Source organism: Apteryx mantelli, chromosome 4 (assembly GCF_036417845.1).
Source record: "Apteryx mantelli isolate bAptMan1 chromosome 4, bAptMan1.hap1, whole genome shotgun sequence".
Taxonomy (NCBI): domain Eukaryota; kingdom Metazoa; phylum Chordata; class Aves; order Apterygiformes; family Apterygidae; genus Apteryx; species Apteryx mantelli.
Window position 1 is genome coordinate 45,722,701 of NC_089981.1, and position 27,928 is coordinate 45,750,628.

The 27,928-nt window shown below is 43.2% G+C and overlaps 2 protein-coding genes across 8 annotated transcripts in view; both read left to right on the top strand.

The window, feature by feature from the left end:
* The first annotated feature begins 146 nt into the window (after positions 1 to 146).
* HARBI1 (harbinger transposase derived 1) lies at positions 147 to 2,948 on the top strand. 3 transcript variants are annotated; one of them, XM_067296405.1, is made up of 3 exons: positions 147 to 237; positions 847 to 1,580; positions 2,172 to 2,948. In XM_067296405.1, the coding sequence occupies exons 2-3, from the start codon at positions 911 to 913 to the stop codon at positions 2,546 to 2,548; spliced, it is 1,047 nt and encodes a 348-aa protein (XP_067152506.1). In that variant the 5' UTR covers positions 147 to 237; positions 847 to 910; the 3' UTR covers positions 2,549 to 2,948. The 3 variants fall into 3 exon arrangements, with proteins under 3 accessions (XP_067152506.1, XP_067152507.1, XP_013814879.1); XM_067296406.1 differs by lacking the exon at positions 147 to 237 and adding an exon at positions 240 to 258; XM_013959425.2 differs by lacking the exon at positions 147 to 237 and adding an exon at positions 365 to 440.
* An 89-nt stretch (positions 2,949 to 3,037) lies between these two features.
* The window catches only part of AMBRA1 (autophagy and beclin 1 regulator 1), a 147,192-nt gene continuing 122,301 nt past the window's right edge, over positions 3,038 to 27,928 (top strand). For 2 of the 5 annotated variants that reach the window (XM_067296400.1, XM_067296403.1), the window contains exons 1-7: positions 5,977 to 6,054; positions 17,367 to 17,621; positions 17,866 to 17,924; positions 18,684 to 18,867; positions 19,532 to 19,704; positions 20,495 to 20,561; positions 21,191 to 22,644. In XM_067296400.1, coding sequence (XP_067152501.1) covers positions 17,487 to 17,621; positions 17,866 to 17,924; positions 18,684 to 18,867; positions 19,532 to 19,704; positions 20,495 to 20,561; positions 21,191 to 22,644 — 2,072 coding nt within the window. In that variant the 5' untranslated portion in view covers positions 5,977 to 6,054; positions 17,367 to 17,486. Of the gene's footprint in view, positions 4,836 to 5,976; positions 6,055 to 6,466; positions 6,611 to 17,366; positions 17,622 to 17,865; positions 17,925 to 18,683; positions 18,868 to 19,531; positions 19,705 to 20,494; positions 20,562 to 21,190; positions 22,645 to 27,928 lie in introns of those variants that run through there. The other 3 variants (XM_067296404.1, XM_067296401.1, XM_067296402.1) reach the window with 3 other exon arrangements.

Genomic DNA, 27,928 nt, shown 5'->3' on the forward strand with positions numbered 1-27,928 from the left:
AGGCGCCTGAGCGTCCGCGGCGGCACTTTCCACACGGAGCCGCGGCCCCTCCCACCCGCGCCGCCCCGCGCCGCCCCGCGCCGCCGGGTCCCGGCGGGCCGCGGGCGGGATACAAAAGGGGGCAGCGCCCGCCGCGACCCCCGGCGCCTCCGCGTCGAATCTGCTGCGGGGAATGCGCGGGCGGCGGGGCGGGCTCGGCTCCGCTTCGCGGGCCGGGCGGCGCCCGCGGCGCGGCGGGTAACGGCGGCTCCCGGCACGGTCGTTGGGGGCGGGGGGCGCCTCGGGACGGCTGCGGGCCGGGCACGGCCGGGGGCGCCCGGCTGGGCCGGGGCGGCGCGGGAGGCGACGCGGGCCGGGGGCGGCCGCCGGGGTTGTCCCGCCGCCGGGAGCAGCTCGGCTGTTAGCGCGGGCAGGCGGCGCCCGCGGCACGGCAGCCCCTAGTAAATCTTCTGATTTCCTCGTTGAGCGTGGCCTCGGTTGGCGGTGATGGAGGGTGGTTACCAAGCAGGGGAAGGCGGCTGTTGGGATTCCAGCAGCTTTCCGCCGGGTTGGAAAGAAGTTCCTCTCGCCGTTGGGTCCCTTTCTTGCCCCTCAAAGCGGGTGAGACTGAGGTGCTTCAAGGAAGCTCACGCTGCTGGGCACAGCTGTGAACTGGCTGCTTCACTTTCTTGGGTGCTTCTTGTTTGCCACTGAGTTTGGTCCCCACATCTTTAAAAAGTAGACACAAAAAGGAATAAAAAGATTTGCTATATAACCTGCCTAGAAAGAAAACTGCAACAGTGTCTGAAAGACTGATTTTTGTTTTTAAGAGCTCTTCTGAGTCTCCTTCCTCTTTGCTTTATGCAGGTGAAGCCTCTGGGAAAAGTTCTCTGACAGAAGCAGCTCCCAAGGAGCCCCTGGGGCATTTGCTATGGCTGTACCTATTGCGGTTCTTGACTGTGACCTCTTGCTCTATGGCCGTGGACATAGGACACTGGATCGTTTCAAGCTGGAGGATGTCACAGATGAGTATCTAGTATCCACATATGGCTTTCCCCGGCAGTTCATTTACTACCTGGTGGATCTCCTGGGAGCCAGTCTCTCTCGCCCTACACAGCGGTCCAGGGCCATCAGTCCAGAGACACAGATACTTGCTGCATTAGGTTTCTATACCTCTGGCTCTTTCCAGACTCGCATGGGGGATGCAATCGGCATTAGCCAAGCCTCCATGAGCCGCTGTGTTGCCAATGTCACTGAGGCATTGGTGGAAAGAGCCTCACAGTTCATTCACTTTCCTGAGGATGAAGCTACAGTACAGAGCCTGAAGGATGACTTTTATGGGCTGGCAGGCATGCCAGGAGTACTAGGGGTGGTTGACTGTACCCATGTGGCAATCAAAGCACCAAACGCAGAGGACCTGTCCTATGTGAACCGAAAGGGTCTCCATTCTCTGAACTGTCTGATGGTGTGTGATGCCAGAGGAGTCCTGCTGAGTGCAGAAACACACTGGCCAGGCAGCCTGCCTGACTGCACTGTGTTACAGCAGGCAGCCCTTACAAACCAGTTCGAAACAGAGCTACATAAAGATGGTTGGCTACTTGGTAAGTCAGTTTTCCATCATTATTTTCCATGAAAGTCTAGTAGATGTTGGCTCCTCATTGAGTCTAGAGCATCTGGACTCAAGTGATAGATTTACTTCTAATTGTTTTCCTGCAAATTCCTTGAAATCTGAGATTGTTTGGACTATCCTTCCCTTAGAAAGCTAGAAAAACAAAAACAGCCTAGTCTATTTTTTATAGTCTGAGTACTGTATATATTAGCTTATATACATTCTGTTAAGTATTTGTTTTCAGTATCCTACACCTTTCTGAATTATGCAATTTTTAATTCTACATATGATTCTTGTCCAGCTGTCATAATTTCACTGTATTGTAGAGTAAATTAATTTTCTTAAACTCCTCTTCCATGTTCTTTAGGATTTCTTTGTGTAAAATAGAATGTCTTTATTTTTTGTCTTTTGTCACACTTGTAAACCTTAGTTATTGTTGCTCTTTCATATTTTCTCATGTGTTCTGTTTTAGTCTGAAAAATAGGATATTCTGTATCTGCAGTTTCAGAAAACTGAGGGTAAAGAGCTGAAATCTATTGTTAACTGTAGGTATGTAATCTCTCCTACTTTTCAACACTAACAGGTGACAGCTCCTTCTTTCTTCGAACATGGTTGATGACCCCTCTGCATATTCCTGAGACACCTGCGGAATATCGTTATAACATGGCTCATTCTGCCACTCACAATGTCATTGAGCGGACATTCAGAACCATTCGATCACGTTTCCGCTGCCTGGATGGGTCCAAAGGCACCCTGCAATATTCTCCAGAGAAATCCAGCCACATCATTCTGGCCTGCTGCGTGCTTCATAACATCTCCCTGGAACATGGGCTGGATGTGTGGTCTTCTCCAGCCACAGGACACATGGAACAACCAGAAGAAGAATATGAGCAAATGGAATCAATGGACTCAGAAGCCTGTCGTATACGCCAGGAGCTTTTGCTTACTCATTTTAGCTAATTTTGTGACAGCTGCTAAAGGCTGGTGTGAGAAGAATACAGGGGCAAATATGCCCCTCCTCTGTAAGGTCATAAAGACTGAACAGTTGAGACAGGGAGAAAGTTTACTGACTTCATTTCAGCGGGTATTCTGAACTTCTCTTGATCTCCTTGTAAATGTCATATTTAGCTGTTAAATTTTTACTGTTGTGATGCACATAGACTCCCCTTTTGCCTGTTGTAGAGAACAATGACAGTAATGTGAGATTAGAGGAGAAACTTGGGAAATGGTCTTTGATAATTATGAAAAATCTATAAGGTTTGAACTATTTTACAAAGCACAATTCTATGCCAGTTTGTAAGCTGAAACACTTAATTTTTAAACAACATTTCACACAAATTAAACTTCCTTCTGGGCTCCAGTCTACTCTGAATTCATGAGCAGCAAAGTACAAAAACCACTCCTTATTTGGCCTGCAGATACAAATTCTTACTGAACTCCATTAATGGTTTTGCATACCTCCCAAAACACAGTAATTCCTGTGAATGCTGATAGTTGTGTTCTGGAAGGAGTTAGGCTTTTCTGGTGGGTGCACACTAGTGTATGCACGTATCTAAAAGGTCAAGAAGGGCTGAATGTTTTTCTTTCCCAAATTGGAGAAGATGTTAAGCTATGGTTGGCTGTGTCTGTTGCTTAACAGATATCAGGAAACAGGCTAGTGAATTTAAGTCTAGTTCTCACTAGATATATCTACCACAACAGAAACTGTTGTTAACTATTCATCTTGTTGGTTGCTCTAGAAGAAATGTGAAGGACTGACTGCATGACAAAAACTGAACTGATTGCAGAAGTTCTCTATTTAGAACAGAGCTGAGGCATGGGAAGGCTACTCTACCATTGCTGGCAATGTCCCTATTCAGTGGAAAAAAGACTCTAATGCACACAGTTCTTGTTGGCACTAGACTTTGAAGTGTCCTAGCAATATTCTCTTTCCAAAAGATACATACGTTTCCAAGGATATTGCTTGACAGCAGTCTGAGACAATTTTGTTTCTTAGAGATTTTATTGTTTACTGGGCAGTAAATGTAACATCCAAGTGGTAGAGAATTCAGAATGCTGCAAAAAAATTGACACTTAAAGTAGCAGTGTGGCCATTTAGCTCAGCAGGCCTTTCTGTTCTTTGTGTGTAGAGAAAATGAGCCTGGATCATAACCCATAGGTTTTAAAAATGAGAAAGTACAGGACATGTTCCTAAGTATAGGATGAAGATCTGGGATTAAACATAGTTCTGTCAGTTTGCAATAGTGGTAAGCATTTACTATTTTATACACAATAAGCAGGCTTGATGAGGCACAAGCAGCTTGTTTTCTGAGGCCTTGATTAGAACTGTAAAATAACATGTACAACAATCTGAGATGTTTTTCTATTTTCTTTATACCTTCTCCCATGATGTGTCATTTAAGAACTACTATTTCTTATTGTGGAGGAAACCCTGCTCCTCTAACCTAGGAGGAAACATGCAAGCATTGTTTTTTAGAAAATCATTTGTAAAGTAATCATAATGCCAGAATGAAAGGTAAGAGTTGCTGCCATATGTCTGGTGTCCCATTAATAGTATCTGACTGTGCTAAAAATGCTTGTCATTAGACCTAGACACCAGTATGAACTGAATGAGCTGAGTGGGTGAAGCAAAGGTCAAGTGGGACTTGGACATGTGTAGGTACACTCAGTTGTCATGTAATGAGTTGAAGTTTCTCTATTTATACTATTAATAGCTCTTGACAGCATGTGCTGAAACCAAAGTGGTGGCACTTCTTGGAACATGTTCACTGCTGGGGTTTGTCTTCCTGCAGCCACAGTCACCTTTGGTAGAGTGTCATTTCAAAACTAATCTCTCTGCTTATCAGTTTGGGCAAAAATTGCATCAGGCTGTACTGACAAAGCCAACTTGTTCTTCCTTGAGTCAGTGCCTTTCGGTTGATTTGGGAAATGGAATTTATTCATCTAGAGAAGAGTTTGCCTTATGTGCTCCCAAGCAACTTCCTTCAAAACAATTCATCTGGACTCTTCTGTTTCCCTTGGGCTTAGAGCATTCTTAAATCTGACAGCTGAGAATCATGTTTCTTCTCTGCTTTTCAGCTCCTCTTTGCTTCCCCCTCACAGAACTCACCAGCTGCATTCCAGAGTGCATAAAGTTTGTGCGTTGTCAGAGCTTTGGAAAGCAAAGTCTACCCTGACCATCAAATGCTAATACTGTCTGGTAGATCTCAGCCATCTGTTGGAAGATGACAGTGACTGACTACCCAAGGTACTGGAGTTTTCACTACTTGACTAAATTACTCAAAAATGTCCCATCAACAGCCCTTTTCAGTTTTCCCCTTTAAATACCTCCTCAAAGACTGCCTTGTTAAGCTGTTAGCTGCCTTTGCCCCCTCTTATGCTGCCTATTACAGTAAACCTCAAGCTGTACACTTCACTCATTTGGTTTTTTTGACTCTTTCCTTGCTGATATATAGGCACAGAGTGTCCTCATTTGCTTAGATTTTGCTCCTAACATTCAAGTCTCTCCAGAGACTCTCATGTCTCTGATACAGATGAGGCAGCACCACCATTACAACAGCTCATATTGGTGCCTCCCTAGGGCTTCTCATTACAGGCTGACCCTCTTTCAAAGGGGTTACGTACTCATTTTGTCTTCATCATCCACGATGCTGGAGATTAATACATAATAATAAATATTAAGTCTGCTATTTAAGGAAAATAATCCTTTTCTTAATTAACTTTTATCTGATGTCATTATCTTTTTCCTTCTAAATGTGTGATATCATCTATCTTTTCTTGCCCATTTTTCAATTACATTTTTCCCCCTCTGTCCTCAGGATAAAAGATGTGAGACCTGGAAAATATGTCTGGCAGGGACAGATTTAAGAAGCATGTTCGAGAAAAGATTAAGTAGTTCCTCTCTGTGTGAGAAGATTCCCGATCATAAAAAGTTCTGTAACAGCCAAAACATTATAAGCCTGAACTGAAAAACCCTGAGCGGCCCCTAAGTGCGAACCCGGTTAGACTAGAAGTAAGGGTTGTATTTTTCTTTTTTTGTTGTTTAAGTCAAAGCAGCCTTTGCAGTGATTTAGGGGTGTGTGTGTGGGGGGGGGGGTGGCGATGATGATGATGCTCTTCCCCCCGCACACGTCCCCCTTCCCGCGTGCAGGCGGCCCGCCCAGCCCTGCGCTCGCCCCTCCGGGCTCGATTCATCGTGCCTGCTCTCTGCCGCCCCCGGGCGGCCCCCTGGCAAGCTGAGGCGAGTAGCTCGTTGCTCGGCTCGCCGGGACTGGCACCATTCTAGCTTCGGCTGCTCGGGCCTTGGCGCCGCTCTCCCCTCTGCTCTTAGGGCCTGGCTCGGCGCTCGGCTGGCTCGCCTGGCCGGAGCTCGGAGCGGCGGCGGCGGCGGCGACGACGACCAACGCTTGGGGCCGCTCCGCCCGGCCCCGCTCCCGCTCCGCCCGGCCCCGGCCCGCCCGCGCCAGGTAGGCTCCGGGCCTACGCGCTCGGCCCGGCTCCGGGGCAGGGCCGCGCCGGCGGGGCCGCGGGCGGACTGGGGCTGGGGCGGCCCCGCCGCGGGCGCGCCGGGAGGTTGCGGGCACCTGCCCGCGCGGGGCCGCCCGGCGCCGGGCCTGCTGCCGCCGCGGCGGGCGGGCGGAGCGGGGCCGCGGCTCGCCGCCGCGCCTTTGTGAGGGAGCGCGGCGGCGCGGGAGCCGGGCCCGCGGCTGGGCTGGGCTGGGCTGGGCCGGGCCGCGCCGGTCCCCGCGGGGCGCGGCGCCGTCCCGTCCCGGGGCCGGGGTCCTGCCGGGGAAGCGCCGGCAGCGCGGCCCGGCCGGTCCCCGGGAGCGGGGCGGGGGGGGAGGAGGCGCCCCGGGGAAGCGGCCGTTTGGCCGCGGGAGTCTGCGCCCCGCGTGAAACTGCTGCAACTCGAGCACTTCCTAAAACCTGACTCCAGATCCGAGCTGGGGCACTCGGTGTTTTTCTTTTCCTCCATCGCCACCTTCTCTTGTGCTGCTCCCATCTTTGTTTTTGTTAAGAAAGGTCAGTGTTTAAACATCCCCGCAATCCGGATAATGATAATTTACGTTTTGAGAGACTGCTGTATTGAAATAGAAATAACCTTTTTTGTTTTTGTTTTCTTGCCTTATCCACTTAAAATGTGAAATAGATGCTGTCTTCTGTATCCCTCCTTTTGTTTTTCAAAGCGCATATTGCAGAATACTTGCTTCTGTAAGTAATGTTTTGCGTAAAATCCATTCGCGTATATGCATCCAACACTATGTTATTTTGTTACCTCTTTTCTTGTGGGGGAGCGTGCCTAGTTCATTAGCATTTTGTTTTGTTTTCTCCTACAGTAGTCCTTCAGGCAACACCCACATTTCTGTAGTTTTCTTTAAGTTTTTTTAGGTTATTTTTAATCTTGCCAGTAATATGCTTTCTGTTGTCTTTGGAAGGTGCTCAGTGTAATTCTTGCACTAAAAAGTATTTCAACTTCAAGAACGAATAGAGAGATGTTTTAGAGGATCACTCTTTTTTTTTTTTCCCAATATGTTCTTTTATAGTATCTTTCTGTTGTAAGAGACAGATTCAAGAACCAAAAATAGCCTTCATTTAGGTGGAAGTTTGTCCTCAGGAAGATCAGCTTTATGACTACAGAGAGTGTATTAGCTGCGAATCTAGGTTCAGGAAGAGTGCTTCATGCTGCTCCATTTCTCTCCTCCATATGAAACGTTCACAGATCTTTACATAAGAATCTGATGCCTCTTTTTCTTCTATATTTGTCCTTGTTTACTGCTCCACCCAATTTGGTGTCCTTTGCAAATGTCACCTGGCTTCTTAGCCTTTGCCATTCCCATGCTCTTTCAAATTGCTAATGGGAATGTTAAAATGGGACCTAAAAATGACTCTCTGGTAATGTGCATTTACTGCCAATCCATTACAATACTGTTTAGTTTTGTTGCTGGGATAGTTTTCAGAATGTGGGATGGGGTTAAATCTGAGCAGATTTGAATGCCTTATATGAGTGACGTTCAGGAACAGTACCTGAAATTCTCTGCTAAAGTTAAAAACTTCATTCATATTCTGAAACACCACTGCAGTGCAATTTCTAGCATTTGAAACTCTTCAGTATAGCTTGCTTAGTAGTACTACAGTCCATAATTAGTGTTGCTATGGATAAGTTTTGTTTTTTTTTTAAAGTTGGTACTTCTGTGTTCAGAAGGTAACAAATGAGTATCTATCTATCTTGTACTCATCTGTTGATTTGTGGCAGTGTAGGTGTTAATGAGTGTAACAATCCCCTAGCATGTCTATTATTATTATTATTTTTTTTTTCCCTAATACTTGGGATGGAGAATATACTTGAATCCAGATATCTGGACTTGCCTTTTCAGATTTAGCTATCAGGTAGGAATTGGCATTTTATCCAGTGTTTACTCTGCTGACAGCTTTTTTCTTTTGCTCTTCTGAGTCATAACTGACCCTCTGGATTCTTGTTTGGTTGTTTCCTACTTTTCCATTTTCTGCACAGCATTTCTAACTTTCACATGGATGTAACAACTAGTTGTAAAGCATGCAAGCAGTAATATTGTCTGCTGTTATTCCTTTATCATAAATAGGGATTTAAATACTTGCTCCTTTCCTGTGTTATGATTTTTATGAAACTTCTGGAAAATAATTTTAGTATCTTTAATGCAATGGTTAGCAAGCTAACTAAATTCAAGGTTCTTGCAAAGTTATTACTGATACTGTTAATACAGTTAATACTAATTAATACTGTTAATATGAATGGTATTAAGGTCCTTTTCTTCCCCCTGCCCTCCCCCCTCCCATTAAGGTTGCATTATTGGAGATGTGGTAAAGGAGGGTAGTATGTATTAATAGTTACCTTGTTTGCTCTTGTGTTAGTGGCTATGCACTAACGTAACAAGGAAAGTAATAGAATCGAAATAGTAATGAGGTGAGGAAAGAAGAATCATTTACGGATTTCAAAAACAAATAACAAGATGATGTGCAATGGAAGAGACTAAATATTAGAAATATTCTAATGCAAGGTTATTAAAATGTCTGTATAGTAGTTTCTTAATGAAAGACCTGTTAATTAGGTTGCTTAAAGCACGAGGAGACGTAATGGTCTACTTGGGATTTAACGTTTATTGTTAAGAACCTTGACTATAAATGTTACCTAGTAACTATCTGTTGTCTCCAATTTTTGTGAACTGTTTGTTGAAGGCTCATAGGAAGATGAGGTGCCGGGCTCTGAGCATGGAGAGGGTTGTCTTAATCTTTGTGCTAGCACAGCTCCACTTCTAATGTTCTCAAGCAATCATTCAGTTGAGGTCTTTTGGGCGGTCCTGACAAAGCCATTCCTGCTGCCCTGCTCCTGGTACGTAGCACTAGTTCTCCACCTTGTGCAGTATAAAATTGCTGAGAGGGGTCTCTGACCCATGTTTTTGATGCATTTCTTTTCTTGTTGTATTTCTCTCATACTCTCAATCACAGGCCAAGAAGGGAAAGAGTCCCAAGAATTGGCTGTGTTTCTATGTTCAAAGTCTAGATCTTCTTTTTCTCAAGTCTCTTTAGTTTTGATACACCTGTACATGGAGACCGCTTCAACTTCTGTGTGGATCATCTCTGCTTTTGATTTGTTGCCTTACTTGATTATTTCCATGTGAACAGGGAATCACATGAACTGTGTTTTTAAACTATGTTCTCGCTTCCAGTTGTGTTTTCTTCTTTACTTAGCTAATGTGCACATGCCTTAAATGTAGCCTTGGTGCTGAAAAATATTTCATTTTCATCCTGTGGATATTCCTTTGCTACTCTGCAGTGTAGGTACTTCCAAATATCTCTTCCATGTATAATGTCAATATATGGCACTTATCTGTGGCTCTTGAATTTGAGGAACCTTGATGTGACTTTTACTGTTTATATTGGGACTTTGGATTTAAAATTTCTTTACTTCTCTATCTAAAAAGAGAGCATTTCTCTTAGGGTTAGTCTGCATTCTCCCTGTCTCTTCTTTCTGTTCCTCATTTTCCACTGTGTGCAGTACTTAGTGAAAGATGCCACAGGCTGAGTGTAGAATTCAGAAACAAACTCTTAATCCTCTGGATTTTAGTTCTGCTGTTTGACTTATTTTGCAGCTTTGTGAATTTGCTTTTATTCTCATCTTTGCTTATGGATTGTGACTAATATCTTCTCAAGAATTCATGAAGTTTGTGTGGAAATGGTAATAACAGTCATAGAAGTGCTCCATGTTGTCATTGGTAAATGAAACTGTCAAGCTCCAGATGCAGCTGATCACTTACTTTTTTTTTTATGATTTCCCTTGTCATTTTTTCCCATTAGTTTTCTGACCTTTAGAAGTTGATATCTGTAACTTTCTTTTCCACTTCCTCATAATTTTGCTGTAAATAACCAACAATTAAAGTCTTGACTAAAGAGTTCTCTTGAAAGTGTTATAGCTTATTTAAACCAGTCTGGGAAGAGAAATTAAGATTATAATGGCAATAAACTTTTTCTTGCAGTCATATAGTAGTTCAAATTGACAATGTACTATTGATATCTGTCTAATTTAATCAAATTTCCTGACCTGTTTATAGTTTTAATTTAAAATGTGACACTGAATTTTGTAATCATGAAGCAATGATACAAGCTATTTCTCTTTCAAAGTTCTGTTCTGATTTATGTGGAAGTGTTCAGAGCTGCAGGTACAACTTAGAGTAGTGTGTTTAATACATCTGCAAAAGATGTGCTTTGACATTGCATTCCAAATCTCCCTGACCTTAATCAAGGGAAAACTTCAGCTTACAGAATAATAGTTTGCGGAAGATCTAAACACTTAAAAACAGGACTGTAGAACAGAAGTGCCTTCATGGTAATAGTTTTGGACTCTGTTACATAGTTGCATGCAAAACTTAAAAAAAAAAAAAAAAAAAAAAAAAAAAAAAAAAAAAAAGCCTGTGCAGGAATGTTTTGTATGTAGGTCTACATAATTTACTACTTTTGATTTGATTAACACAACTTTTTTAAAACACAGTGATAGTTTGTCTTCTCCCCTTCCCCTCATCCTGATGAAGTTGTGTTGGATGTGGCTTGTGAACTGGCAGCTTTGGCTTCACCGACTTAGGTTAATGACTGAAGTAGTCCTAAGCTACAGCAATACTGTGGACTCTGCATAGCCAAACTATCAGAAAAGAATGAAGGTCAAAAAGTAGGATTGTTTGAAAGCATCCATCTTGCAAGATGCAGTCACCAGTGAGAAACAAATACTGCAGTAGTCCTTTAAACAAGACATTGAAAATCTTGGTACTTAGGTTGAAGACTGGCTTTATGCTCTGAAATAGTCCAGTGCCAGGAACCTGCATGCTTCCAGTGTCTTAAATTAAGCTGTGTGGTGTGTGGTGGTTTTTTTGTGTGGTGTGCTTTGTGTGTGTATATGTGTGTGTGTGTATATATATATACCTATATAATTTTACATGTTTGTGTGTATATATATAAAAGGCAGAAAACAACAAAATGGTTTCTGGAATTCTAGTTTTGCCTCTTTCATTATTTTGATTAAACGTGCTTAAGATAAGCTTGTTATGCTTCTATGAACTATATCTGTGGGTTAGACTTGCTTAAAATTCCAGTGCACCATAACTTTATTTTCAGTATGTATTTATTAAGTTACCTTGCAGCAATATCTAAATGTTTCTCGAAGCTGTCTCTTCTAGCAGTTTTTTCTGTCTTTTAAACCCAAGAAGAGCTAGAACCTCTTTGACCTGTTATAAAGCTCACATAAAAGTACTACAAATGGAGTTAAGGGAAGGTAGATAGTATTTTTAAGAGCAAAACTTAAATATGTAGCTGATCAGGTACACTTTCAGAAACTCTATGGCTTAGTACTGAGCATCGTAACTCCCTTTCTTCCAAAACTTGTCTTGAGTTTAGGTCAGTGGAACTATTCTGAGTGAGTCATGTCACCCTTTTTTTTACAGATTTTTGTTGTTGTTATTGCATTGTTCAAATTCCAGTGCTGCATACTTCGATTACTTACCAAACTAGGACTCTTTTACTTGTGCTATTTGTTTAGCTGAGCTGATTCAGTGAAGAGAGGGCAGATCAGCATTTTTGTTTTGGTTTTAAATAAGCTTTTTTTTAATTTTGCTCTGTTTTGCAAGTGGAAACATGAAAAGGGTTAGAGGGAATGGTGTGACACTTGGTATGAATCATATCAATGTTTTTAATAAAACTACTGGTAGAATTCAATCTGTGTACTTCAGGAAGATGTCAGCATTGTCATTGCCACATTGGAGGTGGGACTGCAATGGATCTATACCCCAAACTGGGATGCAAACAAAGAAGGGATCTGGAAAGTCATTGCACAGAGCTGTGTTACTGCTTACATCTGTCTATTCTTTCTTGGAGACCTCTTGTCTGTGGGTCCCAGAGAGCAAGGTTTTATTGCTTTTATGAATGAAACTCTTGTAAAAAAAAAAAAAAAGGAAGGACTGCATTAGTCTGTAGCCATACTGTTTTTCTCCTTTGCTCTAGTGAGCCTCTTGAAGACACAGGCATTTCAATAAAGCAATCTGCCTCAAAGTTAAACTATGTAATATATAAGGGAAAATAGTGGTGGAAAACACTTTGAGGAAATAGCATGTGCTGTGACTACAACCTATATGAGAATCCTTGATAGTGAAGATAAAGCATTTGGCCTCTACCACCATGTGTGCTCTTTTCATGCCTGTCTGAACATCTTGTGATCATTTTGGAGAATCCACCCATATGTACATTTGTGGGATTGCTAAGTTATGGTCAATATTTAATAAATACAATCAAAAAAGACTCCTGAAAATTTTTCTGTGTTCCATACAGTCCAGTAGAAGTTGATTTGCCTTTTCTGAATCAGTTTTGACCATCTGTTGTTGCTGACTAAAATATTTGCTAATTCAGATGGGTCTTATACTAGTTACTGCCAATGCAAGATGATTACTGTTTAAAAAATGACTTTCTGATATTCGGGCAAAGCCCGAGATGTTGCAGTCTGAAGTTTAATTTAGAATAAATGAAATGGCATCCTTTGTTGTTAGTGACTGGACACTTTACTTAAGAACAGGCATTTTGAAAATAGAAGATATTTTCTTACAAGATGGATAGTGCCGTGGCCAGAGCTTGGGACAGTTCAGAGTATTAATACTCTGATTCTCCTTGTTGCTAGAGACAAGGCTTACTTGTGTTTTTGCAGGTCAGTGGCACACTTCAGCTGTTGGTAAAAGCTTCCCCTGCCCCTAGCTGTTGTCTTAGTACAATGTCCACACTGGCCATTAACCTATGGAGATCACATCAGTTTTACAGTCAAACTTGTTTTGGAAGTCTTAAAATTTGGCAAAGGAGCTTTGGGACCGAAACTAATAGCACATGGCTTTTTCTTCTCTGAGCTTTTCTGGAGAGGCTTGGGCATACATTCTCTCTGTGTATCCCAGATTGCAAAGCCAGAGACAGCTTTTATATTTCACTTAATGTTGCCTCTTTCTTTCTTTATCAGTCACTTGAGACTTCTTTGGGCAGCGAAATGGTCTGTAGTTATTGGACATTTCTATCTTTTGGGTAGAACTCCCTTTATAAATAGCATTTACTGATTGCAGCTTTTTTTTTTTTTTTTTTTTTTTTTTTTATACTGGTAAAGCTGTTCCCACCCTTTCTGTATGCACACATCAGGAAAGGCTTTCAGTGTTGGGCTTGGCATGCAACCAAGAAGTCCTTAGGAGTGGTAAGAGAGATTTTTAGTCTGAGAGCTGAAGACCACATGAAATAACTTTTTTTTCCCAGTGGAGAATTCAATAATGTGAGGTAATACTTGGCTGACAGGAAGATCTGAAATTCTTTGTACCAAAGCCAGCTGTGCTTCCGGAACAGTGGTACGAGATTCTCCCAAAATCAGTAACGCCAAAGATGATGGGGGGGAGATGTCCATGATCTCTGTAAAGTGCTGAAGTTTCTAATTGGTACGCTAAGTCACTGCATAATGCATAAAATATCTTGACATCCTTTCCATAAGGTAGTTTGAATGCACTTCTTTCATTCCCCTTCTCTCCCCAAGTGTGTTTTTTTTGGTGTTTTCTTGGGGTCCTATACCACTGTTAAGTATCTTCTATTTGCTACTTTATTTGGTTTTCTAGACATCCAGAATCTGTAAAAGTGCCAGTTATAACTGAGCTTATATTGCTCTGAGGCTGGGACTCCTTAAGGCTTCTTCGAGGACAGCTGGCACAGAGCAAGTAAGAAGGCTTGGGACTGGGCTGTGTAATGCTCTTTCCAAAATTGTAAACAGCCCAGCATGCTGTCCTGAAATGCCCTGAAGGGAAAAAATTGTTAAGGAAACAAAGCTGCCAATTGTAGAAATATTTCTGATTTCCCACTTTCAGAATTTCTCTGGTACCCTGGGCCACATCCAGGGCATCAATTAATCTTCCAGTTATTGGGCACCACTTTTGGTCATCTTGACTTAGAAAACAAAAATTGGAACTATACCAATCCCAGAGCAGTTTCTTGTTCTGGTGATTAGCTGCTTATCACCTTTGACAGCTTGGGTATTTGTAGTACTAGCAATGCTGCTACTGAGTCAGTCCATCACTGGTCTGGACAGGTTTGATCCAGTGACCTGCAAGCTTTCTTTACGCTGAGGCTTGAAAATACTACTTTGGCCTACTGAGCTTCCTTTAAACTTTGTTAGTCAGATGGCTACTGTGTAGCTATAAATATCGTTTGTACTTCAGCATTTTATCTGCTAATGGTATTTAGTAACCCACTACGTCATATTCTGCTTCTTATATTTGAGCAAAATGTTTGGAGTCGATGGTTATCTTTAGTCGATTACAGAAGGAATTGGCTCCTTTATTTGAAAAAAATAAAGCAACTGAATAGATTACTTGATATCTATTAACAAGGTTAAAGACTTCCTTCTAAAGTGAGTGGAGTTGATGCCTGTATCTACACTAGCAAAGGAAAAGAAAATTAGAGCTTTCAAATGGAGAATTAGATGCAGTCTTGGAAGTGATGCTGCATGTGTCACTCACTAGTGGAGAGCTCCTGTAATCAGGCTTTCATTAAGCCAGGAGAGAGGAGTCAGCTTTTCCCATATGAAGTATGAATTAAGCCTGGCTCCCAAAGGAATCCAGGATGGCTCTAAAGTGCCAGCTCCACTCAAAAAGGATTCATTGCCTTTTCATGAGGTCCCAGCTTTTAAAAATGTTGAGCAAGTTACCAGGGTCCTATCTAGGTTTTAGCTCTGTTTTGTTTCAGATGGGGTGAACAGATGAGTTAGTTCAAAACAGCTGAAAAATGAGTCCCAGAGAGAATAACATCAAGTCTGAATGTGATCATATATGAAGTATTTGTTATATCCAGATTAGTTCAGCAGATTAGTACAAACCTGTAAAGATTTAGAGATTGGTATAAAATGGGTTCTTGATTTTATTTTGTGGAGATGACTTGATCTTTCCACAAGGTGAATACATGAGGTTCACTAACTGCAGTCATAGGTGTGATTTACTTATTTATTTTACAATATGTAAACTTACTTATGGCATAAATAAACATCAAGATGTTTGCTAAATGTCTTGATTTTTTTGTTGCTATTGTACTTCAGGGAATCCTAATACTTCTGATAGGACTGAAACTTCCCAAGTTGTTAGAGCCTATTCTTTTTCATGAGTGATTGGGTTATCCTGATTGTGAACTGATCAGGATCTCTTAAGGTATTTGGGTTGTTTGTCCTATACACTTCTTGAAAGGCTATTTCAAAGCTTGATGTTTTTGTAATCTCTTTTGACTTCCAGCTTATTCCGGCTGGAAGTCTGGTCTTTCATTTGTGTCTGGTTTACACACTTATTTTTTGGTTGACGTATTACTTGCACCCTGAGTGCACCCATAAAGAACACTCGGCTGCAGTCGTCTTAATTTTACTGGATGAAACTAGACTTAGTTTCCTCCCATAAAATAGGCACTTTATTGCCTATATAGTTCTGAGCTGTCTTTCCCCTCCGCACTTCCAGTTTGAATTTATGCATTTTTGAACATGGGTGACTGGGGATGTTTGCAGACTCCAGATGAGTCTTTGCTAGGGTTTAGGGAAAACAGATCTTGGTTTAGTGATTCCTTTTGGCTCTATCTGCTCTAGTTATCCTTGCACTAGTATTTTTGGTTCTTGCCTTTTTTTCATCTGTAAAGTTGCTTCTAAGAACCCTCTTGCAACATGGCATCATATAGGTTGTATTGCATTCCAATAAGACTTTTATTCTGTAGAATAATTCCTACCTAAAGTTTGGCTGACTTTCACAGAAATTCTTGAAAGAAGACTTATTTTACACTGAAGAGTTTAGGTTCTCTAAAAGAGCCAGTCTCCATGTTGTTCACATTAAGCATCAGGGAATTTCCAGCTAGCTAGGATTTCTTTGTGGTGAATTTCTCTAGTAAGAGGATTTACTTGTTCATCACTTCAGCATCCTTTTATTTTACTTTTACAAATGAAAACTGGTCTGCTTTATTAGAACTCATTTTCCTGGCTTATCTCTTCAGACAGCTCTTCCCTGTAAGCAGCAGCTGTCTTAAATCATCAGTTCAGAAGGTTTTTGGGGGGGAGAGTGGGAGAAAAGGAAGGTTTGCTCATGACTGTTCTGTGTTTTATCGTCTAATCGCTCATCTTGTGTACATGGACTTCTCTCCTGTGTGTGGTTTTTTGCTTTTTCAGTTGTCACTTCCTTCTCTGTTGAATACTGATGGTTTTGTTCAATGTAACATGAACCAAGGAGAATATGTCTTTAGATCTTTACATTCTAAAGGGATGATAGAGTAGTATGTGCCCTGCTGGGATCAAAAGATAGTAGCATTGTAGCAGTGTTCCCTGTTTTATGTATTCTAGGGAACTACTCGTTTCTGGAGAGCTTTTGATAATGAACCCCAATCTGAAACTGTTCGAAAGCTATGCAGCTTGGTTCCTATGAGGGCTGCTATATGTGGTTCTTTCAAAGAATTAACCTTTTGCTAGAAAATAGCTAGTAATAATACTTTTTCCTTAACAGCTTGCAGTATACTAAAAACATTAATCTTTGTCGTGTATTACTTAGGTGAACTGCTGTTCTAAGAACAATGTAGATGGAAAGATGATGTGCAGGGAGGCTAAATGCAGGGGTCTAGCACCACAAATGGTGGAGTTGTCTAACATGCCACTACAGTCCTTAGTGAAAAGTTTTTTTAGTTTGGTATGCGGCTGCTTCCATACATTGTAAGCTATTGTAACGGACTTGAAAGTTATTTGGACTTAAGGGGTATCAATCATCTGACCTTGCAGTGGTAATAATTACTGTTATTGAAATCTGCATAATTCCTCGGAGACTCTTCTTTTTTTATATTGTCAAGGTTTTAACACTGTTCCCCTAGCTATTGGTCACTCCTCCTAGGTACTATTATTGAAACCTTTAAGGTGTTAAGGCTGTTTCTTCTTAAATCTTTCTTCCTTTATTATATACGGCTAGAGATGGAGGGAAGGGGAAGGGTTACAAGTCCAGTTTTTTTAATTCTTTTTAGGTGGTATGCTTAGGTGTACACAGAAAGGGCTGAATGCTTTCAAAAGCCGTTAAAATGCTGCAGAATTGCCATAGACTGGCCCTTGATAATAGAAGACAGTAACAAAGGCTGGGAGAGAAGGTAGATTTCCCCTTGAATCTCATTTGTTTGGATTTAAAGCTTTTTCTGCATGCAGGTAATCTGGGTGAAAGCCGCCTTTCTTATCATTATCTTCTCTTTCTAGGTTTCCATGAAGAAAAACACTTGAAATGTGGACAGCCTATTTGTAGCTTGGTGGTAGTTGTGATCTGGACCTGCTGGTGTCTCCTCCCAGTACTTGGTGTAACATTAGCTGCTGAAAGCAATGAAGGTTGTACCGGAGAAGAATGCTGTTCGCATCCTGTGGGGTAGGGAACGGGGTACCCAAGCTTTGGGTGCTCAGCGGCTCCTGCAGGAGTTGGTGGAGGACAAAACTCGGTGGATGAAATGGGAGGGCAAGGTAAGGTTGTGAAATAGAGATGCCCTAATTGATCTTGGTGTGGGTGAAGGGAGGCAGGGATTTGAAATAAATTGCTTCATGATTTTTATTACATTTTATATGCTCTCTGGCTCTGTTCAGTTCCTGCAGTGATGTGATAATATATATGTTCCTGCAGGGGGTTCCCCTTCTTGTTTGTGTGGCTTACAGTTAAAATATGATCATATGACACTTGCAACACTTCCTGCTTTGTTGGCTTTTTCAGAAAGTTGAGTTACCAGACAGTCCACGCTCCACCTTCTTGCTGGCGTTTAGTCCAGACAGGTAATTAACTCCTAGTTCGTTCCCTGTTTCAACAGTCTCCTTATGCTAACAAAAGTGATGGAGGCTTGTGCCCATTGAGTTGTCCAGTCCTGATCAGCCAAGGGAAACCTCTGTTTTTTGACATGCATGGGTGGAACGTGCACACCTTCTTCATCTTACAGATTCAGCATAGTTGGCATTTAATTTCTGAGGTACCTAAGTGATGCATAGTTCTAAGGAAAAAGGTTCTGTCCAGCTGCTGTGGGATTTAGCAAGTAATCTGAGGGAGTAAAGGGTGTTTCAGAATTGAACCAAGATGGCACAACAGACCAAACAGGGGGCCATGTATCTTGGGATATTGAGGATTAAAGAACAGGACAGAATGGTGCGCATGTCAGAAAAAGGAGTGGAGGTGGGATCTTTGTTAGTGTCACTTGACTTGGCAGTGGTTGAGCTGGTGTGGAGAAGAAGTGGGAATTGCCCTGAACTCTGTCACGTTGAGTTCCTTCTGAGATGCATGTTGATGTTGACTTTCAAGGTCAGGTTTGTGCTTGCAGATCTGATAAGCTCTTGTTCGCATACACCCTGAAATCTGGCCACAAGAAGCTGTATGTCCACTGGTGATGCAGTAGCCTCTTATCCTTTGAGTGTGGGGCTCTGTGAGGGAAAGCTGCTGGCTGGGTTAGGTGTGAACAGACCCTGTTGAGATGAAGCTAATCACAGTCTGATTTTGTGATACTTGTCTCATGCTAATGTTTGTCCTGCCTTTTGCGTTCGCAGGACCCTAATGGCTTCCACACATGTGAATCACAACATCTACATCACAGAGGTGAAAACGGGCAGATGTGTTCATTCACTGGTTGGACATCGCCGCACTCCCTGGTGTGTGACCTTCCATCCCACCATCCCAGGCCTCATTGCTTCAGGATGCCTAGATGGGGAGGTTAGAATCTGGGATTTACATGTAAGTCTTTCCAGAAACACATGTGCCTTTGATATTTGGAGGGTGGCGACTTTGTTTTGTGTGAGTTTGTTTCCCAAACATTGCCTGGTAAGAGAGCTGCTTGAAAGTTTTGCTGGGACCTGTCCCTCAAAGTGTACAACAGATTGTAGCCTTCCTTCTCCGTCTAGAGAGGAGATGGCACATTCTTCATTGGATTCAGACAGGTGGGTCATGCTCCTTAGCCTTGCTCAAGTATTTGATGAGTGGTACAGATAATGCTGGAGATTTTTTTGCAAAGTGTCTGTTTAGCATATATGAAAGACTTGCCATTTTTTCATCCCTCTGAGTCTGTTTGAACTCTTCATTAGAGAAGCTGCTGCCTTGTCAATTTTGCCTAGCTGGCTGATTGGCACAGAGACACAATATGTATATGTACCTGATTGCTTTGAAATGTAGTATTTGTACAAGCTGCTTGAGACTCACCTATCTACAGAAGTCCATCTGTGGTCATTGTTGCAGGCACTGCTGTGTTCTGGACATGACCTCAAATGAGAGCAGCTGCTGTTTTTGCCAGTAAAGTATGTCAGTATGCCGGTAAAGGTCTTGGAATGATAGAATGTACATGTAAACCTACTGATCTTAAACTGTGTGATAAACTGCTTGTGATTCTTGACTCCTCACTCAGGGTGGAAGTGAGAGCTGGTTCACAGATAGCAACAATGCCATTGCATCGCTTGCTTTTCATCCTACGGCTCAGCTCTTGCTGATTGCAACTGCCAACGAGATACATTTCTGGGACTGGAGTCGTCGGGAACCTTTTGCGGTGGTGAAAACAGCCAGTGAAATGGAGCGGGTCCGGTGAGTACCTGTTTCCAGGGGAAAAGAACGTTTGTATGTGAAAAATGATCAGGTTTGGGGGATGTGGGGGGTTCCTCTTGAATGCTGCACCCACTCTCATGTTGAGGCAGCAGAAAGCAGCATTGTTCATAGCTTCCTGACCAAACTGATAGAACAACAATCCTGTTGACAGGATAAAAGCAACTGGAAGTAATAGATCAGCTTGGCTGTGCACATTTGTAATCAGCTGTGTGCCCAATAGATGCTTTCAAGATCTACTCCATGTTCATTTTTAAACTTAGTAGTTAAACTTTCATGCCATAAGGATAAGAGAACCCAGAAGCTGCTAGAAGAGCGATGAACTGTTACTCCAGTGCAGTTTTAGAGGGAACTGTGTTACTGGAAACTTGGTACCTTCTTCTGAGCAATTTAAAATGAGGCAATGAGATAACATTCAAGGGTTGTTAATCTCTCCCATCGTACCAAATTCCAGTGTGTGTAATACGTATTTGTATCTTCCCTAAAATTTCCTGACTAATTCAATTGAATACAGGAGTATTTGCTTCCAGCTCTTAACTTCTATTTAGTATTGCTGTGGACTATAAAATAGCTGCAGTCTTCAGCTGGACAAGTATGTTGTCTTCTTGTTTATGCATAAACTTTGACATCCTTCAGAAGCACAGATCATAATGTAGTAATGTGCTCCCTGAAAATGTTTTATGTGGGACTTTGTTTCCTACTGTGTCTAGCTTCCTGTGCCAATGTGGAATGTGAACTGATGATTGATACTCTGGTTCTGCTTTTGTTTCAGACTGGTACGGTTTGATCCCTTGGGACACTACTTGCTCACAGCAATTGTTAACCCTTCCAACCAACAGGTAGGGGTAATATCAGTCTCTTTATTGATTGACTAATTATAAGATGTTCTACATATGTTAACCCTAGTCTGCTCCTAAGCAGCCTTGTGCTTTTCTGAAAAACCTGAAGTCATTCAAGACTGAGTTCTGTCTCACTTTAATTGGTCACACAAATGTTCTCATATTACATGCACTGTATAAACATGTGGTGTTGATGCATGGGCTATTGAAGAGCTCTCCTAAGTGCTCTTGTCTTGCCTTGTCCTTCTCATTGGTGGTGGGATAGATGCCTCACTGACCATCCTCTTTCTGTTGTGCTGTGACATTCTGCTGAATTTATTACCCTTGAAACTACATGACATTAACAGTGCCCCCCTCAGATGCTGATGCTTCTGTTGATATGACTAGTGTATTGTTGAAGCTCGTTGGGTTGTAGGAAGAGGCTGTCTGGATCCATAAAAGGAACTGCTGAGAAGTAAAGAGTCAGCTGGCTTCCTGCAAGTCAAGGCCAGGCCTTTTTTCCTCTCTGTTGGGAGAGGCTTATCTCATCCTTTCATCTGTTCTGGGATGGTAGCTGGCTTTTTTCTGTTTACTTGGAGGGACAGGGTTTTGCTGTGAGGTGACTGAACTTTGATTGCTTCCTTTTGCAGAGCGATGAGGAAGTGGAAATCTCCGTGGACAACACAGAGATGCCACATTATCGCCAGCGCGCTATCCTACCGTCTCAGCCTGTGAGGCGCACACCTCTCCTCCACAACTTCCTGCATATGTTGTCCTCCCGCTCCTCTGGCATACAGGTGGGAGAGCAAAACAGCGTGCAAGACTCTGCTACCCCATCCCCTCCACCACCTCCACCACCTCCGCCTCCAGCCAGTGAGAACATGAGGGCATCTGCCTATAACAGGCTCCGGGAGCGTGTCAGCTACCCCACAGCAGAGTGCTGCCAGCACCTGGGGATGTTGTGCCTTTGCAGCCGATGCTCTAGTGCAAGACTTCCTTCTTCTCTCTTCCCACACCAGGAAAATGCACCCTCCACGTCTTCTGGGGCCACTGGCACCTCCTTCTCCTCTGTGCAGACAGAGCCTTATCAACCCCCAGAGCAGGCATCTGTAGCACAGGAGGAGCAGGGGATACTTAACAGGCCCTCTGCTTTCAGCACAGTTCAGAGCAGCACTGCTGGCAACACCCTGCGCAACCTTAGCCTGGGCCCCACGCGACGGTCCCTCAGCGGGCCTTTGGCAGGCCACCAGTCCCGGTACCAGCAGTCTGCAAGAGAGATGGCTTCGGGCTTAGGTGGGTCTGACTGGTCTAGGACAGTGCTGAACATGAGTTCTCGGTCAGAGCTGGAAGCCATGCCTCCCCCTAGGACCAGTGCCTCGTCTGTGAGCTTGCTGTCTGTGCTGAGGCAGCAGGAGGGAGGTTCCCAGGCATCAGTCTATACCTCCGCTACAGAAGGGAGGGGCTTCCTAGCCCCAGGGGCTGAGGCGGACGGTGGTGGTAGCGCTGGCCCAAGCAATCCGGCCAGCATCCGTAATGAGCTCCAGTGTGACTTGAGGCGATTCTTCCTGGAATATGACCGGCTTCAGGAGTTAGATCAGGGGATTGGTGGGGAGCCCAGCCAGTCGCAACAGGCTCAAGAAATGCTCAACAACAACATTGAGCCTGATCGGCCTGGTCCCTCCCATCAGCAGACTCCACACAGCAGTGAAAACAATTCCAATTTGTCCCGGGGTCACCTGAACCGCTGTCGCGCTTGTCATAACCTGCTGACCTTTAACAATGACACGCTGCGCTGGGAAAGAAGCACGCCTAGCTACACACCAGGGCAGGTCCAAAGCACGTTTGAGGGTGTGCCTCCAAATGCCAGCCAGGTGCAGCCTGCAGAGAGAACCGAGGGCAGAGCTCCTGCCTCTAGCAGGCTGCAGCTGGGCAGCTCTTCCACCCCGCAGGAGGAGAGGACCGTGGGAGTGGTCTTTAACCAGGAGACGGGGCACTGGGAAAGAGTTTACAGCCAGTCGGCTTCAAGCAGACCTGGGAATGTATCACAGGAGGCCTTAAACCAGGAAATGCCTGAGGAAAGCTCAGAGGAGGATTCACTCAGGAGGTAAGATGTGCGCTCTGCCTTCCTCCCCCATTTGTTCTTAAACCTTTCCCCTCTGGTCTGAGTTTTTCAGTATTTTCAGAGCTCAAAACCCTTTCTCATGTGGCTATGTGCTATTTATGTAGGTGAAAATAGAGCCATTGCATTGATGTCTTTTATAGTTGCCACTGTCACACTGCAGATAAACTCTGAAGGTTGTAATGGCAGAGACCAGACCCCTTATGAAAAGGAGACCTCTCTTGGACACTACAGACAGGCAAAAGGGCAGGCTCTGGTAGCAGCTCTCTGGGATGAACTGTGCTCCTTGTATTTCCCTGGCACTCCAGGAGGCTGGGAACACAGGATGTACTACACTGTTCTTTATACTCCATGCAAAGTGCCTGCTGCACACTGAGAGCCTGCCCTGGGACTAGGCATGGAAAAATCAAGCAAGAGTAATGAGGATTTCTTCCTGAGTGACATGTCTTGTTGAGGCTGCGGTTGCTAAGATGGAAGGGTTAACAAATATTTCCTTGCTGTTACAGCATAGGGCAAGAAAAGCCAAAGCTCTCTGTCAGAGTGTTAGGAATACACTTTAGTTCTGAGTGCTGGATCAAACCCACGTGGTTGCTTGCCCTTGGCAGAGGTAAGTTTTGACAGTTCCTTCCATTCACCTGACTCTAGGGTGAACTCTTTAGGAGCGTGTTGATCACTGAAGACTTCGGGCTCTGCTGTATTTAGCAATCTGATTCTTTTTTAGAAAGATGATTCTTTTCTGGAGGGACTTTTTAAACTTTAAATATGTTACAGGAAACAGAACGAGCCAAAATATGCTTTCACCATGAAGGGCTGATTGTGCTTTTATGTGGAAGTGTTTCTACTGGCTTGTACTGCTGGTTCAGTGACATTGATACTTTAGGGTCTCCCTGCTGGCTTTGGTTTGACATCCTCTCTATCAAGTGACTTGTTGTGGGCTTGTCAGAGGAAAACTCCAGCCCTGCTGTTTCTGGGAAATGGATGCTTTGTGCTTTGGGAAAGTGAAGTTTTCAGGTTGATGCAAATGCAGCTAACTGAATAGGGTTTGTTCACAGGAGTGCCTGAGGAAAGGGAATTCTTTCCTTCTTCCTGCAGGTAAGCTGATTATACTCAAGCTGGAACACTAGCTGCCTTTCTTGTTGCCTTAGTTGCATAGCAAATAAGTGGTGGTGGTCATGAAACTATTCAGCTGCTTCTAAATCCCTGCCCCAGTTTTTATAGTCTGCCATAGTGAGAGTTTCGAGCTGATTACATGATAACCACTTCTTTCTTGGGCCTAAGCTTACCTACCATTAATTCAAATCAGATATTCTCTAAATCCCTATTGAAGGGTAGGGAGGTGAGAAGGAACTGACAAATTTAGCTTTAAAATGACACTTGAGCAAGTCTCACTTTTTTTTTCTTCTTTCTGAAATAGCTGTACATGCTTATAATATCCCCACTGTGTAGCTCGTTCTCTGGATCAGGTCCCTGTACTGTCATAAGTAATGGGGGGAAGGAACCCTTTTATTCATCCGGCTCTTGGCACTTACTTAGATAGTGAGATGCAATGAGCTTCGTGGATATTGTTTTCCAGTTAGCTCTGTAGGAGCTGTATCATTTAAAAAATGCCCTGAAGTATATATGCCTTGGCAGTGTGCTCCAGCTTGCCAGGGCTGGACTGGTTGTAGCCTAACAGCTGGAATCCTGTGACTAAATCTCTGGGTCACTTTGGTTGTTGCAGATGGTGGTTGCTGCTGTTTGCTCAGTGTCTATAGTATCTGTGCATGGTTAGTTGCCTGCTTGGTCACCTGTGCAAACAGATGCTTTTTGCTGAGATATATGAATTTGGAGCAAGCGATCCAATGTGTGAGCCTAATTGCAGAGGAATTCCTATAGTAAGAAACCTTTAGTGAAGTCCTTTGACAGATTTTGCCGTGAAGCTCATCTAGGGACTCTTACTTTCCCAGTCTCCTGCTTCTGTCATCAGGTTTTCCTCGAGAACAGACATGGCAAGGGCTTCTGCTTCCCTTCTAACTGAAGTTATGGTAACTGTAGAATAGAGAGATAAGGAGGCTGGAAGCAGTGAGGAATCTGCTATTAAATGCTTATGGCGGTTTCTCTGGAGTGAAACTTCTTTTGCCTTCTTGTTAAACACATTGAAGTTCCCCAGAGGTCCAACCATGAAATTTCTGTTTTAAAGCAATCCTTGATATGGGACAGATAAATCCTGCAAGTGCAATTTTTTGCCCTTTCCAAACTAGCTGGTATTTTTTTTCCTTGTAGAGCAATAACAAATCAGCAGGTACCCACCTACCTGATTTTTCCATAGAATGGACATCCTTGAGTCCAGCCTCTTGTCTCCCAGGCCTAGCGTGTGCTCCCACAGTGGGGAGTGCTGGCACCACTTCTGCACAGCAGAGTGCAAAATGTCCATTAATTTTTGTAGTTCCAGAAGTGTGCGAAGATGGCAACTAAGAGTCATGAGGTGTATGCTATGGAATGCTCAAAGTGTTGGGAAAATAGAGGAGGGAAGGTTCCCTGCAGGTTCCCTGCATGCCTGAGGGAACGTGAGTGATGACTGCATATGGACTTTCAGGCAATGTAATTTTGTGCCTGTGGACCTCAGTAGGTTAGGACTTAGTGTTGGAGTACATCCATGTATTTGCTTATAACCAACATCTTATCTTCTGTGTTTCTTTATCTCTCCATTAGATGTCCTCATTGGGCAGTTGAGCTCTGTATTCAAACGCTAGCTGAAATACGTAGGATGAAAATTGTATCTGAAAACTGCATGTATATTCTCATTCACTGTTTGTGGGCAGGATCCACTCCTTGACCTGGCTTACCTGGCTGAGGAGTAGCTTGCTGGGAAGACATTGCTGTAGAGGGTCAATTAAGTTAATAGGTAGTTTAATGAAGGTTGTCCCTCTTTGAATTCTGTTGATGCAGCTATGCCAGCTGGGCAGGGAGAGAATTCTGCTCTTTCTGATGGTACTGGGCTAATTATCTTGGGCTCATCATGAATGCACTAATAAGCATGTAATGAAGCTATTCCTGACTGACAGCTCTGCAACCTCTATTAGTAGGAATGCGTCACTGAGAACCTCAGCAGCACAGTAGTCTTGCCGTTGTATTCAGCTTGGGCTGAAAGCAGCACATGCGTTGAGTGGTGTGCTTCTCGATGCTGTTTCGGAGATGTGATATGAAGTTGGGGAGGGACAAGGGAGGATTATGGTCTACCTTAAGCAGAAGTTGGTAAGATTGAGTTTCAGCTTTCCTGAGGTTCTCCAGGCTGATCTCATTAATTCAAACATAGGGCTTTTTTGCCCCTATGGATCTCTTTTTGCCTTACTTCTAACATCGAAGTGAAAAGAGCCTTAGAAATCCCTGAAGTTCTGTCACGTGAAATATGCTGCATTAAATTGGTGGTAGAAGCTATTGGCATGATCTGGATGAGGGGAAAGTAATTGAGCAACAGATGATAGCTGGTTTAATTTTTCCATAACTTCCTGGTAATTCAAAAATGGGCTGAGAAAGCATTGTGTTAATACTATAATCCCAGTGTGGGAAAAAGACCCTGTAAGTTCTTTCAGCCATTGTTGCTGTGTGGGCCAATTCAAGTTTATAATGAAAAGTTGTGAAGGGGATGAGAGCAGATCCTTCTAGTCATCTCCTTGTTTGACAATAGCTAGTTCCACCTTCTAAAAAAGATGATATATATAACCCTAGCAGTGATCATCTATGAAATATATTTCAGCTCATCCATTAATGACAGAGACAGTACAAATGCTGTCTAATAAAACTGATCCTGATCTTCACGTGCCTCCAATAATACTTTAGCCATTTTAACATAGTACCAGTGACTTCTACAGAACTCTTGTGGTATTTCACAAAAATGAAAACCCTCCGTTATTAAATCTAATGTTGGTTCAAGATTCTGGCATGACCCCTCAGACCAAAATCTTTCTAGAATGGATGCAAGGAGCAAGTAGTGCCCTGTGTCTTCCTTTTCACATATTTCAAATGTTACCCTGTGAAACCACCCCTACAAAGGGCAAAGAGATATACATGAAGTTAAAGTGGTCCTCAGTACATTCAAGATTTAGCTGCTCATAATGTACTAACTAAGGGGGAAATTTTGATAGTGGTTACCTGTTTATTTTGACTAGGGATTTGAATGGATTACTGTAAATGACAGATGAGCTCTATCCTATTGCCAGGCAGGTTTGAAGGAATCCTGTGTTTGATGAGGAAAGGCTTTTCATTGTCTATATTATTCTTTCATTAAGAAGCGTTGTCTGGCAGTTATCTCAAGCTTCTCTAACCAGTCCATTGCACTTATCCTAGAGGACAAATTCTGTAGTTTGTGGTCTGTTCCTGTGTTGGGAGAATGCATAATGTTTTTGCCCTGCTCATCTCTTTGGTTTGGCAAACAAGATAGACTACTGAAGTTATCTGAAAAACTGTAAAGCCTTTCTAACTGTCCCAGGTAGTGGTTTTGCCACAGAGGCAGGGATGTTTGTGGGGTGTGTGAGTTTGTATAGTCTGGTGGCATTTGTATAAACTCCTTTAATTTGTGAGTGTACAAAAATGCAGAGTCCACAGTGCTGTGCAAATAATTGAACAGTCTAAGCTGCACAGCTGACCTGGAAGCACTGTTTTGTTTGTTTGTTTGTTTGTTTTGTTTTTGACATGTTTTAATCTGTGTCCTGTGTATACTGATGACAATTGCAGACAATGTTTTCTGGAACTTTGTGTAGTAGGGTCCAGGGTGAAATTTGATTTAACCTTGTTAGCTCTTGTCTGAAAATTGATGTTCCTCCTGCTTGTGTTCCTGTTGCACAGCGCGAGGCCAGTATTCTTTCCTGAGCATGGCATTGGTGCCCAGATGAGAAAGTCATAAATAGGATTGCCAGTGTGAACCAGTTGTTAATGCTGTACACTGCTAGTGAATTTGGTTGTTGTGTTTCCTTTAGAAAGGTATATATGCTTTACCTGTGGTTTCACTTCTGTCAGCCAGACTCAAATCTATGTGTCTGGCTCTTGGCTGGGGAGTAGAGGCCTGAAGTACCACCAGGCGCAGCAGTGTGGAAGCAGTGGTACCGTTCTCGCCTGCTTGGGTGGTACAGCCATTCCAACTCATATCACACCTTTCTTCAATCATGATGGCCTCCCTGGCAACATGTAGCTCTCTGTACGTAGAACAGGTATGAAGAGAAACACTTAGTTTGTTTCCCTTTGATTTTCTCTGAAACAAGTTTCTTTGAACTTATTTTATTTCCATATTGCC

Bases quoted from the DNA above. Each gene is read 5' to 3' on its own strand.
- HARBI1 (XM_067296405.1), top strand. From the start codon at position 911: ATGGCTGTACCTATTGCGGTTCTTGACTGTGACCTCTTGCTCTATGGC. The intron at 1,581-2,171 runs GTAAGTCAGTTT...CAACACTAACAG, and splicing joins TAAAGATGGTTGGCTACTTG to GTGACAGCTCCTTCTTTCTT.